Source organism: Gopherus flavomarginatus, chromosome 5 (assembly GCF_025201925.1).
Source record: "Gopherus flavomarginatus isolate rGopFla2 chromosome 5, rGopFla2.mat.asm, whole genome shotgun sequence".
NCBI lineage: Eukaryota > Metazoa > Chordata > Testudines > Testudinidae > Gopherus > Gopherus flavomarginatus.
Window position 1 is genome coordinate 112244211 of NC_066621.1, and position 15932 is coordinate 112260142.

A 15932-nucleotide genomic window follows, 5' to 3' on the forward strand; every position below is an offset into this window, starting at 1 on the left:
GTAGAAAGGATTGAGGGAGAACACACTGGAGTGGCTCCTCTTTCTCCAAAGACTTTATCCACCCAGGGGCCAGTTAGGGGAAGAGGGGAACTCCTTCAAACCTTAGCCCAGGTCCTTGGGAGCTTTTTCTTGCTCCATTTCAGCAGTGCACTTCCCCTCCTTAAAACTGTAGTATTGGAGCTGTGTTTTGCAGATGGTATGGGTCTAATTAATTGCCTGTTTTGGGGACCAGAAAGGAATTTTTTTTGAGGCAAAATTGGCAGAGGCTGAGGGTGGTGGGGGTTGCCTTCCTCGCAGCATCTTAGAGGCACAGATAGGTTTGATATTAGGAAATACTATTTCACTAGGAGGGTGGTGAAGCACTGGAATGGGTTATCTAGGGAGGTGATGGAATCTCCATCCTTAGAGGTTTTTAGGGCCCGGCTTAACAAAGCCTTGATTGGGATGATTTAGTTGGTGCTGGTCTTGCTTTGAGCAGGGGGTTGGACTAGATGACCGCCTGAGGTCTCTTCCAACCCTAATATTCTATGATTCTATGATAAATTAAATAGGAGTAGGATTTAATAATTAGTGGTAATACCTTGTAGGGATGTTAGTTCCACAGTTTGTGGCAGGTTTCCAGTGTGGTTAAAAGGCTAAAAAGATGAGAAATAAAAGACTTGGTCTTTTGCTGATGGACCTTGTATGTATGATATGAGGGAGACCTTGTGGCCTTCATTTGCTAAGGTACTCCTCTTTTAGTACCCTCTGTGCTCCTCACCAAGGGGATGTGGGATGGAGGTGTAAAGGGATTCAGAAGAGTGAGCTGAATCCTAAGGGCAGGCTGAGAATAGTGTGCCTGGATTTAGGGGTTATATGGTAGGAGCCCTGTAACCCCCAGTGGGTATGTAAGTCTGAGTGACAGGGTGGGTTGCACCTCTCCCCTGTCAAGTTTAATGAAGTTGCAGCCTACGGCTTAAAATCCATCCTGTGTCTGTCCTTGGTCGCCAATGTGTCTTGATCAAACAATATTTTTACTAGTAAAGTAAGAAAATTTGATCTGTAGGTTATCGAGAGAGGATGAGCATGAAAACAATATCATTTTAAGGGTCGTTTTTCTGATTAGAAGCTCACTTTAAGACCCAATAATATGGGGGAAAAATAGGATAGTTAACTGCTGACGATTAAGTCTTCCTTGAAAGTCTTGTAATGCCTGGATAGAGGCAATAAACTGCAAACCTGTGCACAGAGGGAAATAGAAGTATTTTAAAAGGGATGTGTCAGAGTCGAGTCCAACTGAAATTACATATTTGTGTTGCCCAGGTGCATGCCTGAATTTAGTGGTTCTCTACTGCACATGCAAACTGTGACCAGATTTTGAGAATATTCAGGAAGATGCTTATAAGCCTACAATAGGAGATGAGCTAGCAAGCATCCCTTTCTTGCTAATGTGTATGTCCCCTCCTATTTGGACTCCCCTTTGCAGTGTGTAAACAGCTCCTCGTTTTCCTCTTGGTTCAATTTAACAAAGGTTTTTGTATCAAAGAAGAAGTTTAGGTGCAAGTGAAAGTTTATTTTAATGGTGTTGAGACCAAGTTGTTCTTTAACTGAATCCCCTTAAACTCAGCAGAGATGTTAATGTTGTAGCTTGTCATCTACCCCTGTGAAGCACCTGGCCCTTTGAAAGAGTGAGCTCAAAAAACTTTTGCTTGTTAACATGGAGAAAATACCATCTCTCTTCTTTTCTCTCATTTTGTTTAGTACATATGACAAAAAGGTGTGATTGGGTGGATATTCATTTATGCAGCTTTGGCATCCTTTTCTTATTTACTTGGACTTTAAGACATAAATCATATTTGGGGCTTGCTCTCTCTCCTCAGGGACAAATTGTTTGAATATGTATATATTTGGGCATCAGACATGGATACTGTGCTTCAGTTATTGCTGTTGGAGAAGTATGACTTGTATTGTTCTATATTGTTTGGTTCTGTTTTATGAAGTCAGTGAGGCTCCATGCAGGTACAGATGTCCATCCACAGAAAGCTCATTGCAGGATCTGGGCCGTAGTTCATGTGTTCCCCCATTTGGGTCTGGCTGGGGGTTTTTCTTGACCTTTTAGTCTGGATAACACATTAGTAAAGATATCACAGGTTGCATTTTTATGCTCTTGGGGGCAATGTATACATTCCTTCTGCCTTCCATACTCATATTGTCTTCAGTAATAGTTTGGGAAGTACAAAGAATTCAAGATTGTTCTCTTGAACATCACCAATTGACGCAAAGTAGAACTTTCCCAGATTCTTGCTTTTTTGCTTTTTCTAAAATGCCAAAAGATCTCTTTAAACATTAAATGTTTTAGATTTTCATTCTGATGGCACTTAGATTGCTATTCTCCTTCAATATAATTGGAAAAAATATTATTAAATGGCTCAGTGATTAACATTTAAAATCAACTCTTGGACATTCACAGTGGCCATATTCCACCGTTTATCTCTCTGCAAATCTCACATTGACTTGAGTAGGTGTGTTCTGTGCATGTAGGAAGGGTAGAATATGTCCCTGTAACTTTTTATCTTCCCTTTAAAATACCATATGCATAATAATGATTAACATTATTAAATAACATTGCATGATATAATGTTAACTGAAAGTTATATAGGTTTTATAGATATGTTAAAGGTTAAATAATATCAGGGTTGTGATACAAGCTCAAAAGAACCCAGGAAATATTCAGTGCCAAGGATACTTTACTAAATATAGGTTGTTTCGCTTTTCTTCAGAAATTTGAATTAAGGATAAAATTTTCTCATCTTTACATTTCTTGAGTATGATATGTTCATGCCACAGCTTTAATTTTATTCAGATGCAAGGTTTTGTGTGTTTAATTAACATTACTTCTGTGTGTTTAGGTAATTACCATTACAACACATGGGGACATGTCGTACTTATTGCCTGTATTAGGGTATAATGCGCTGGACTGCAACTACTGCACATGTTAAGCAGATTCTCGCATTTCTTCACGCAGCAGGAAGCACCCATGCTGTGGTTTCTTAATGTACTCTTAAAACACTGTACTGTAGGCAGCAATAATTAATAATGATTCTCATATCACAAGTACTGTTTGTATTCTGGTTGGCCCTTCATTGCTGTATCAGAGTTCCAGTAACCTTGACCCTGAAATACATTTCCTTTTTTTGAAAGTTTCATTTCTTAGATGTTGCAAACATGATATTATTGAGCAGAGCTGAATTTTTTGAGGCCAGGTTTGTGGCATGGATTCTGATGGCTTCACGTTTGTTCAGGTCTCTAAGGACCAGCGCCAATAAATGTGAAAAAGACAACAGTAGATTGGCATACTTTTCCATTTCCACCAGGATGAAAAAAAAAAAGCTCTAAATTAAGTCTAACCTTAAATGTGTAATCTGTCCTTGGGAAGAGAGAGAGAGAGAGAATAAAAAAAGGATATAGCATCTTCAAACTCTCAGCATCCCTTACGAGAAAAAATTGGTTCTAAGGGTCTCTGATCTTGTGTTTTAGTAAAATAGAACTGCGCGGCTGACTGACAGTTCTGATCTAAAGCATTTACGTTTAAGTTTTGATCTCTCTGCTTTTGATTAAAACTAATGAGCTCATTTAATTCAAAATGGGAATCTCTGATAAGAGAAATAAGGTTGATGTGATTGGATTAGAGGGGCAAATTAAACTCTTAGAGCAGAAGTTTGTGCTTATATAGTGTATTAAAAAGCTGTTGGCGTATTATGGTGTGTTAGATGATGAGAAAAATTTCATAGTAATTCATATTTAATCAGAAGAAATGAAAGTACTAAATATAACATGGCTCTGCTTTTCCCTCGAGTGATAAAGAGCTGTACATTTAAAATGACATCGAATTCATGCTCTCTAAAACAAAAAACCTTAAAAGAGATACTAAAGAAAGGGACATTCTTGTCAGCAGTTTCATCATAACAGAGTAGAAATGCCATAAATACAAGAAAACGTGACCACATTAGAACAAACACAACACAAGATAATCCTTAGCTCACAAACAAGCAGGGTTGTATGTGCTGCATATCAAATGCTTTTGTAAATACTTGGAATGGTTTTGACCAGAAATTGATCATATTCTCTAAAAGGACAGCAACAAGGTATTTTTCTTGATTTTAAACATCTTTTTTTTTAAATTCATTGTTGCTAATAATAACTCCTTGGAACTGAAATATGTTTCATTCTTCAGCAGTTTGTTGTAGGGTTGCTCCAGAAGCTTCTGTGAATTATTTGTTAGAAGAAAACATTGCATAGAAGCCTTTGGATTGAAAACAAAAATATTAAAAAGTTGCATGGGGAACATGGTGATATTACATTCCCTAAATTTGCATATATTATTTTATCATACTCGGCACATAGCATTTGTTCTTATCTAGTATGTCTTATGGCTGAGGCATTTGAACACAAAGGTGTGGTCATTACTCACTAATACCTAATTATTATTGTTATTATTGCCAATCATAGTAGTGCTTTTCATCTGTTGGTCACATGTGCTTTTTTTAATTAACCCAAACTAAGGGGGAAACTGAGGCGTCAAGATCTGAAGTGTGACCAAGGTGTCACAGCAAACAAAGTAGGGAAAATGGGATAGAACTCTGGATTAGAGCTTGCACATGCATTTCAGTAGACAGCCTTGCCTCCCCAATAACACTTACCCTGTCACATAACATTAAGGAACTTCACAATTAAAAAAAAAAAAGCTGGCAGCATAATTGCATAGGAAAGAGTTAATGAGGCAACTCTGTGTTTAAAATTCTTTGGTAAAAAAAGAACCTGAAAATGAGAGTTACTGTTTGTACATATATTTTTCAATTTTTTTTGCTAAATAAACATTTTGTAAATGAGGTAAATTGATTACAACACTCAGCATCCATCAGTCATTTATTTTTAGCAAGTTCAAGGATTGCACCTGAGAAATAGCTTAGAGGGGCTGTATAAAAATCTAAATTATCTGTGTATGTATTTTTTTCTATTCCCTAGTGGAATCAACAAGCCCCAGTCTACTAACCACTGACAACACCCTAGAGCGCTCTTTTTTCATCCGAATGAAATCTACTCTGACCAAGCGAGGAGTGCACATCAAATCATCAGGATACAAGGTAAGCTTTGCTCTGCAACATGAAATATTGGCATTTTCAGATTATCCAACTTTATGTCAAATGTACATATTATGTTCATTTTTGCTCCATGCTCACTGTATGTATATTAATAGACAAGGGAATTAAGCATAAATTGTTTAAATTTGCTTCACATTCATTATTAAAATACAGGTGGTACATTCTTCCTTTATGAGATTTTGCAAATGCACTAAACCTCTGTTATACTAGTCTTCATTATGAACAACACTTTTTTTTTACACTCAAAATACTGGTCTTCAAAAGAGTGTCAGGATGGGAGTGTATTAAGCCAAGAAAGGTAAGTCAGAATAATATCCCTATTAATATTAGAAAATTGCCACACATAAATGTTTTCATAATCTTTTTTTCTAGTTAGTTTGACTTTAGATCATATCTCAGAGTGATCATGACACCAGCTCTCACCAGATGGAATGCTATAGATATTTAATGCTTTCCACCACTGAAGCTGAAGTAGACAAGAGGTTACACTGAATACTCTTCCACCATTTTTCTTATGCTGTCTGCCCATGAGGCAACTGCTGTAAGGGCTGACTTCATCTCAAGAAACATTACATTGTTGGATTTCTTTAAGATATGACGCTCTCATCCTCCTTAACAACAATTTCATTTTTCTTTAATCATATATAACTCATCGTGCCTATGGCTAGAAATGGCTTTGCTGCACATGAAGAGTATGAGGGAAAGCACATTTTTTAGCATTGTCATCTTCTGAGATGAAATGTCTCATCCATTAAATATTGTGACAAATACGTGACTGACACTCCAGTATTTAAGGAAGTGGGCCTGAGCATGTTTACATATTTAAAGAAGATGTAAGTGTCAGTGATCGTTGCAAAACTTTGAACAGTATTTTTTAGATTAGAGATGGAGTAGAGTAGTTTTGAAACAAAATTCTTCACTTCACCCAACTAAAAAAAACATCTCTGTGAATATAACATCAAGGTATTCTACATAACGATTGAGAATCTCCTGGTGAAAATATCTTCCTTGCAAGTAAATGAGTTGGAGTCTTTTTGTTGAATGGTGTTTGGGTCTCGGAGATTTCAAATCGTTGTTAATGGGATTTAGAGTCTTTCACTCCAAGTCACTGATTTCATAAGGCACCAAAAGTTATCATCTGATGGCTGTTTAGTTGTCAACACTTGAATTGATGGTCTCAGTACAATTCATACTGGGCAGGTTGCCACATCACAGAAAACATTGACACTGGGACCTTTGTTGGTGGTTCTGGGAGGGAGGCAAAGGAATCAATGGATGTTGAACAACTCTCTCACCCTTAGGCTACGTCTACACCATTTGCCACCTTTGGTGGCATGTAGGGTAGTGTAGCTACAAGCCTCAGTGAAAAGCAAGCTGTGCTCACACTGCCATGTGTATATGTCAGTTACAGACTGTCGCAGTGTGGGAAGCCACAGGGAAAACTTCAGCAGCAGAGCGTTTCCCCGTTTGTCTTTACCTTCAGTGGGGAAGGGCTCCAGCAGTGGGGAGCTAGCAGAGCCTTTCCAATCACCCTCCCTATTGCTGGAGTGCTTACCTGCAGTGGGGAAAACCTCCAGCAACAGGGAGCTGCGGGTTAGTCTTTCCCTCCAGCAGGAAAATGATCTAGCAGTGGGGAACTGCCTCAGCCCTTCGCTGCTGCCTTCAGGCTGCCAGTGTCTTTCCCTGCTGCTGGAGTCTTTTCCTATGGCAGGGAAAGGTTCTGGCCACTGGGAAACTGCAAGACAGTACACGGGTAAAAATAGCAGTGTAGATGGGGAGGCATGGCTTGGGCAAGTAGAGAGCTATGTAGGATATGTCCTTGGGTAAGTACCTACACCCTTCAGGCATGCCTGTTCTCTATTCACCCTAGCCAGGCCTCACTGTCTACACTGTTAGTTTAACCCATGCTGGGAGTGAGAGCTACTTGAGCACATACTCAGCACACCGTCAAAAGAAGCATGCAGTGTAGATGTAGCCTTAGACGTGCTGCCTCTAGGCTAGGACTTGGTTACACTGGCAGAGAACTTGCATTGTAGTTGGCTGTGCTGTAATTGGATTGTGAATAAGTAGAAGAATTCACTTTTCAAGATTTTCAGTCTGCCATCTTTCACCAGCAGTGAACGTTACAGAATACAGGAAACTGGACTCAAGTGCTGAAGTTTCATCCTTATCTCTCTCCATTTTGGCTGTATTCCTATAATCCTATGTTGATGTAGGCCCAAATAGGGGGCCACATCATCTGCTATGGAACAGCAAAACAGGATGGGTCTTTATCTCTGAGTTTATTGTTAAAGTAGATTTATGCCACACTTTTAACATGGTTTAAAGATGTTTGTATAAGAATGTTCTGGGGGAGGTTGTCTGTTTTGTTTTACGAAAGAAGAAAAATACACTTTTTTTGGAAGTGTTGAAGTTCAAACAGTTTTTGAAATGCTCTCTAGAGCATTTACTCAATAGGAGACACTATAGTTAAGGCTACGTTTTAGTCATGAGTATTTTAGTAAAAGTTATGGACAGATCATGGACAGTAAACAAACATTCATGGCCTGTGACCTGTCCGTGACTTGTACGATATACTCCTGACTAAATCTTGGTGGGGGCAAGAGGGGCAGGCGAGTCACAGGTACACAGGAGTGGCCAGGGGATACCGTGGGTGCTGGAGGTGGCAGCCCGGGGGGGCGCTGCAGGAGAGCAGCCTGGGACCCCCGCTGCTGCTGTGGGGGGTTGCGGGATGGCAAGCTCCCTACTCGGCTCCTCGTGGCTACCCAGAAGCAGGGACATGTCCCTCCCTCATCTCCTAGCTCGGCGCACTGCCCCCGCCCCAAGCACCAGCTCCGTAGCTCCCATTGGCCAGGAACCATGGCCAATGGGAGCTACAAAGGTGGTGCCTGCAGGCGGAGGCAGCACATGGAGTTCGGAGCTGAGGAGGGGAGGGATACGTTGCTGCTTCCAGGGAGCCCCCCAAGGTGAGCACCGCCCAGAGCCCTCACTCCCTCCCACACCCCAATCCCCAGCCAACTCCCACACCCAAACTGCTGCTGGTGTTGGGAGTACAGGCGGTGGCCCAAGACTGCCTCAGCAGCAGCAAGTGCAGCTGGCCCAGGGTCTGACTGAGCTGCTCAGGTGGCCCCTGAGCCAGCTGCAGCTGCTGCAGAAGTCAGGGAGGTCCCGGAAAGTCACAGATTCTGTGACTTCCATGAACTCCATGACAACCTTGCAGACTTAACTATAGTCCACCATATAAATACAGATTTAGCGTCTCTCTAAAGAGCTGCTGGCATCTCTTGGAAACTTTTCAAACCAGAATTGTGATGTTGCAGACAGAGGATTTTGATTGCAGATGACAAATAAGGAGAAAACAGCAGAAGAGCTTTGAGTAACTCATTTTCATGCGACGTTTCCTAGAATAAAGATGGGAGAATAAGGTACATGAATATTGGCAAAATTGTCTCTAAATAAATTTTGTTTCAGTTTTTTCCGTCACCAAGTTAGCATGTGTACAGTCATGTAATAGTGGGCCAGATCCTCAGCTGTTATAAATCGGCATAGCTCCTTTAGCCCATGATGTCTTGGAGGATTATATAACTAATGTTATTTGGTGGACAAAGAAAAGTCACTTGTGTCCTGCCATTTTAATTCTATTTCAGTTTGCTTTTTAAATAATAGATATTGCTATTGTAGATAATAACAAGTCCTTTGGAACGATAGCTGTCCATAACATAGTGACTCCTAATGAAATGGTATATTGACAGCAGGAAAAGTGAATCATGTACATTTTTAAATCAACATAAGACCTTTTTTATTTAAATATAATTCTCAATTTTTGTAATTTATATCCAAATATAAAGAACACATCAGCCTTTGTTATTAAACTTGCCAAGAAGAATACAATTCAACTGCTCTAGTGAATGCTAATGACACTTACAAGAAAGCTCCCATCTTCTTTGTTGACCATCAGAAATCCAATGGTAGACCAGAGTCAAGCCCTCCAGAACCCTTTTGGGTACAGGCATGTTTTATTAAAATAAACAGAAAGGACAAAGAGCCTTGTGCAATGAATAGGCAATTAAAAAATAAGGTAGACAAAGGAAGGAGTGCTATCCAAATTGCACTGCAGCTGTGGACATGCCACAAAGAAAAGACACATCACTGCCCCCAATATGAAAAAGTAGTGCAGCACAGCAAGGCACACAGCCAAGTTCTGTGCCATGAGACAATGTGGGATCACTCGGTAAGTCCTGCTGCTTTAAAGGCTAACTCAAGAAACAGCTTCTTTAGACAGTAAGTGAATCAGATGATCCATGAGGTGCTTGGGCAGTCCTCACAATTTCAGAAGAAATTGCATAAGATTGAGAACAGGTCAGAAAATGAGATCGCTGAATCAGTTGTATTGATCTAGTCCATCCCCGTTTAGGACAGATTTAATTAGTCTTAAATTATCAGTATAGATGAAAGCCTAGTCTCTTGTCCCTTAAATTATGCTCATATAAACAGCTGTTTTTATCTAGGATAGCGAAATCATTACATGATTCATCTGACTCCCCCTCCCCATTCTCTTTTCAGTGTGTTCCATCTTCCTCCTTTTCCTGAATGGAGCTTCACCCATGCTTATGCTGGGAGCTTATAGGGAAAGATTATACGTGCATTGTTGTATATCTATTTTATTTTCAGGAAATAAACCAAAAACGTATAAGAGTAAAGCAAGAAGGCATGTAGTCAGCTGACAAAACACAATGAAAACAAATAAAAAGAAACAATGATAATGGTTCAATTCACTGCAAACCTCAGGATTTATTACTGTTTCAGCTGTTATCTAAGATACATGATGCCAAGGCTCACTGTGTTTCTCATTGCTAGAAATGTATCACTTTATCTTTTTTCTGCCTTCTTTCATCAATATAAAGAGACTTACTTTTTTTTGGATTTTCTTTCCATTTTATCTGCTTCCCTCTTTGTTTTCCTTGGGGGGTAGGGAGGTGCCTCATCTGTCTCTTAAACACTCAGACCTGAGTTCAGAGTTTATATTGTTCTACTTTTAGACATGATCAAAGCCAGTTTTAGTTGAAGACCATGTCAAGTCAAATGATACGTTTCCTGATCCATTGTGATATGTTGTGATGATCAGGATCTAATACCTCTCCACCTCTCAGGATAGTAGGCACCTCACAGGGGGTGAGGCAGAAGTGGGAGCATGTCCCCATCCTCCTGCCCAACAGCCTGAAGGGCAAGCCAGCCAAAAGGATGGTACAGCCTGTACAGTCACACTACATACTTGACCACTCTATATCTGTATATAAAAATAATTTTAAAAACATATACCTGCAAAACTGAAAAAATGTTTGAAAGTCTGTAAAATAATTTACACAAGTTAATTACTTTTTTCTATTGTCCAGTGCTAATTTTCTATGCACTAGTTTATAATTAGACATTTTCACATGGCTGTGTTCTCTATTGTGAAGTCACTATTAAAGTCGTAGTAAAGTTGGTAGCCAGTTGCATATTAATTTTAGTGCTTGAAATCCAAACTTCCTGTAGCATTTACATTCACATTCAGAGTTCTCATAATTCCAGATCATTTTCTTGAGACTCCTGATTTTTTTCTAATTTCTAGTTTACCTCAGTTTAATGTTTTAGGCTATGTTTACACTACTGAGGGATTAACACTGCTCCGATCAGTACACTGGGGGTCAATTTAGTGGGTCTAGTGAAGACCCGCTAAATCGACGGCACAGCGCTTTCCGATTGATTCCGGTACTCCACTGGGAACGAGAGGAGTAAGGTAAGTCAGTGGGATACCGTCTCCCATTGACCCAGCATGGTGTAGACACCTCAGTAAGTCGACCTCAGTTACGCTACTCCAGCTACATGAATTTAGGGAGTTGGATGCCTGCCTACCCTTTGTGCCTTTTGAAATCTAACCTTTAAGGATTTAGATCTTTATCTGCAAGATGCCTATGCTCTAGAACAGGTGGTGAAGGCCTGCTTCTTTTTTAAAGGCCCCCCAGCGGGTGTTCAACTGTGGACTTTGAGCTATCCTGCTCGGCATCAACAGATGGCTCTACTCCTGAAACCATTCCTGGCACCACTTTGATTTTTAAACACTTATGGTGCAGCACAATCATGGAAGGCTAGAATTTACTCTATATATTCTTACTTATTTTTAATTGAATTAAAAGATTTAAATGAACCATAAATGATCGTGATTGCCAAGTCTCTCTTGGTTGGCTAGAACCACTGCACCCATTGCTTGATTCCAGACATTTCTTTCTGAATCTTTAGAACTAAAGACTAAAATGTTAATGTTCAGTAGCCTGATTTTTAGGGGGATCTGATCACCTACAGCTGTTACTGACTTCAGTGGAAGTTGTGGCTGTGCAACATTCATGGAAATCAGACCGCTTTTATTGTGGTATCCAAGTATGGATTTAAGTTTAAGCAATCAGATTTGAACAGTTTGGTCTGAATTCTTTACCTCTCTTTCATTATTTTGGTCCTGAATGCTTTTCATTTTGGGATCTCACAAATGAATTTCTGTCAGGCTTCCTCATCTTTCCTGATAAGATAGGACCTGAGAGCACAGCGTGACCTTTCTATACAAGAAGTAAGCTGTAGATGTCAAAATTTCATCAGAAGGCTCCAGCCACACCACCTTGAGTCACACTAACCCAGGGAAGGAGGAATAAGAAACCAACATCAGGAGACATATTATACAGAGAATTTTCTAAATGTCAGCACATACGTATCCCAGTTTCCTCAGCAATGAGGACACTCACAGGTAATTTGTCAGAGAGGAAGAACTGATCTAGAATTTGCCCATGTAAATCGATGACCTTTAGCCAAAAGGAAGCTTGTCTGTTAGTAAGGATGCAACATGGATGTTAGAAAAGAACAAGGATGTTAGAAAAGAACACAACACTAACATGCCAATCTGAGCTTTATGATGTGTCTACCTGTAAATATACCATTATGGTGGCGAAAGGATGACCCTGGGACTAGGGTAATCTGGGTTCATTGCCTGGCTCTGCTATAGAATGGTTGTAAGATCTTGGGTAAGTCATAGGGTCATTTTTTCAAAAGAACTCAGTTCCTATTTAAGCACCTAAATAAAGTGGCCAGATTTTCAAGAAGTACACAGCACCTGCCAGCACCCATTGTTGTCAAGTTCTTATTCTAAATGCTGAGCACTTTTGAAATGCCAACACCTCCCTACCTCAGAGAGGTACTGAGAGGATGCATTAATTAATGTGTGAGATGCTCAGATACATGGTGATATGCACCATGTAAGAAGGTAGCTAGCTACTCTTATGTAAAAGGCCTTTTCAGTAGCAGTCAGTGGAGACTGGAAAGACTTGGGCTTTGATCATTGACCCAGACTTCCTCATGATGACTGCAGATGCAGTATTCCTAAACCTAAATCATTGTTTCTCTTGAATCTTGTCTTAAATTTTCACACAGCCTTTAAGTTATGACTGCAGTTGCAATACGTTCCATACTGTGTAAATGGAGGCTGTCTTAGCTCAAAAACTAGATTCTAAAAGAGAAGTAAGATATTAAGTTAAGCAAACTCAGTCTTTCGGAGAGATCCGTTATTTCCCTCCATAAATCCACTTCTCATAGAATGAACAGCTACAGAGAATATCATCACAAATTTAGCAACAAGGGGCCCTGCTTTTGGTCACACAACATCTTCAATCTGGAGCTAACTCTGTTAAAGTCAGTGAGGCTATATTGGTGTGAGATCAGCAGTCAGTCCTATACATATTAAAATATTCCAGTAAGAGGAAGAGAACCTAATTATGGTATTCTTTAAGAAGGACCACAGACTACAGCATATATGCAGCACATGTATTGGCAGCTATAGTCATCTGGATTTTTTTTAATGTATAGGGGAATATGCATGTGAATTATTTGAACAGTTATGTGAATTTTAAACACATAAGTGAATGTTTTTTAAGTTTGAAAGGGAGGAACTTACATACATACACAGGGCTAACTCCTATCATTTACTGTGCTAATAAGCAGAGAGCCGTGGAAAGAGAATAGTGGCATTCTCTTCTCACCACAAAAATAACCAGGCACAATACCTCATGGCACATAAGCGTGTGCTAGGAGAAATCCCTAGCATGCACCGTGTTCCCAAAGAGGAAAGGTCTATTGAAACAAAAGTGTATTTAGCTCCCTAGGTTGACTAGCGTATCCACTGCTATCATCAGCTAGTGAGTGACTATTGGCAGTGGATCAACATGCTCAGTAGAGCAGCCATATGAGCCCCCCAGTTCGTGTCTGCACAAGAAATCCAGTCTGGCAGGATTTCTTGTGCAGAAGATGCTCCTGTTAACACCCCTGCTCATTCTTGCTGCTCTGCTTAGCTAGTGCCAGTGGAGGGTTTGGCCCACTTCCCTTTCCCCATGTAAATATTTTATAAATGTTCCGCTGTGTGTGTCCCTTTTTAGCCAACCCCACAACATGTCACAGTGGCTCAGTGTTCATTGAATCGTAGGACTGGAAGGGACCTCGAGAGCTCTTCTAGTCCAGTCCCCTGCATTCAGCACTACCATATTGCCATCCACAGTAGGCTAGGAAAAAACAAGGAGCTGATGGATTGAAAATGATGTAACTGATGCTAAGCTAGTGTGGAAGACCACCACACGCCTTTTCCTTTCTGCAGAAACAGTCCACCTGTCCACAAGTGGTGGTAATATTTTATTCAGCTAGCAACAGTAAGCCAGGTTCAAACCCTGTTGTACACAGGTGAAACTGAACTGAATTTCATGGAGTTGTATCTGCTGCTAGCAGGACTGAATATAGTTCAATATGTCTGTGTGAGAACATTCATTTCTCAGTTTTTGCATGTCACCCAGATCTGGTAAAATGAAGTTAGAAATGGCTGATTAGGAAACATAAAGCTCATGATCCATAATCACAGAATCTTCTCTTAATAGATAGAGTAAGTTAAACATCTGACGTTAGGTATGCTTCTCCCATTTGCACCCATTTTACTCCAATGTAATACCATTGGCTTTAGTGGAGCTATGCCTGATTTACACTGGTGTAAGTAAGAAGACAATCAGACTTCTTGCAGATAGTTTAACAGTGATGTTTCAGTGTTCTTCTGAAAGTCAGGTGAACTGCGAGATAAAAAGACTATTTCCAGAAGAAGGATCTATAATTATTTCCATAGTGCTCAGAGTGTGTCTGAAATATTCCGCATCTATAAACGTAGTTATATTTTTGTAAGAATAAATGCAATTGTTTCCATTTGAGTGTTGAAACAAGAACCTTCTTTCTCACCCTAGACTTACTGCTTCCCTCATGCGTTAACTTTCATATGCCCAGGCAAACGTGCCTTCATTTTTCTTTTAAATATTGTGTACTGTTGGAGGATAAGAACTGGTGGAGAGCAGCACAGTAGCCCATGATATGTAAACATTTATCCAAAATATAATAGATCATCTTTTAACAACAATACGATATAATAGTTAAAAGAATAAGCTTGTGTGACCCTATGTGCCTTCTCCCTATTGTCTCCTTATAAGTAACAAGTGGCTATGGTAATAGAGGGCAATTGAAACCCAAGTTTCTGGGAAATCAGCTCCTCTATAGAGGAAGGTGCCCCTTGTAGCACCAGTGAGTGGAAGTAACTGATAAATCTGAAAAGCTCCATCTTCTTTTCCTTGTGAAGCTAAATGAAGATATGATGAATTAGCAGAATGACTGATTTGGTATGTAAGTGTAAAATATGACAAGTTCGTGACATGTTATTAAATTGAGTGTGGGTGTGTATTTGGAGTTTGTAGGTCTGTTTAGCTAGAGGGAGTCAAAAATACGCAAGACTCTCAGGACCAAATTTTAAAAAGGAAGCATTTTTCATTGTTTACTTTACATCAGTTAGTAAATATTTTACTAAGAAAATTGCTTGGAAAATTCTGAATAATATACTATAAATATCTTCTGAAGAGAGTTATTCACCAAACTCCATTCAATTATTAACACCTGATTGTTCCTAACATTGCACAGGAGCTTCATAGGGAAGGATCCCACAAAACTCCTCATTCTCATGCACCTAGCACAGCTGCCAGGGGCAACTGCTGCTCCTGCACTCAAGGGAGGGCAGGGATTGTGGAGGAAGGAGGTAAAGCCATGGAACTTCCTCCTTCCTTCCACATTAGCCCATGGAGAGATCCAGGGCGCTGGGAAACAATTTTCCTTTCTGAGGCCAGGGGGCAGTATAGCACCCTCTACTGAGGCCAGTGGCTAACTGCAATAATCTAGTTAATTGTATCATTTAATATAGACCTTACTATAAATAAACAGTGCATTCTGAATGGTGTCTGATTACCTGATTAGGACTAAGATTGTGCAACCATGCAATTACATAACTACACAGGCTGGGACTCGTTAGTAAATTTGCCATTTTTTAAATCATATGCCCTTCAAAGTGAAAAAAATAGTAGAGAAAATACCTCTAATGAAGAGTTTTCATGTTCATTAAAGATATCTGACATAATCATGAATCCATTCACTGTTTGTAATTTTTTCTTCACTGTTCTCACTATTTTTCTGATACAAATACATAATGTGATTTGCTCGGCATCCACATCTCCATCAGAAGCAGGCCACTTCTTTGTTAGTTTCATGAAAGCTATCCTGGTTGAAGACATGTAGCCTGTTTAGTGTACTGTCTGTCCATGTGACAATTCTTCATGCTTTGTTTTTGCTGTAACAGATCCATTTTTTCTCTGTCATTGGACAGTGATGTTGTAAACACTGAATGACCCCACCACATAATTA

The 15932-nt window shown here is 39.8% G+C and overlaps 1 protein-coding gene across 6 annotated transcripts in view; it reads left to right on the forward strand.

Annotated features, from left to right (window-relative positions):
• NPAS3 (neuronal PAS domain protein 3) overlaps window positions 1-15932 on the forward strand; it is an 828174-nt gene that overhangs the window by 740776 nt on the left and 71466 nt on the right. For all 6 annotated transcript variants that reach the window (XM_050953865.1, XM_050953867.1, XM_050953868.1 and 3 more), the window contains one exon: window positions 5005-5123. In XM_050953865.1, coding sequence (XP_050809822.1) covers window positions 5005-5123 — 119 coding nt within the window. The remainder of the gene's footprint in view (window positions 1-5004; window positions 5124-15932) is intronic.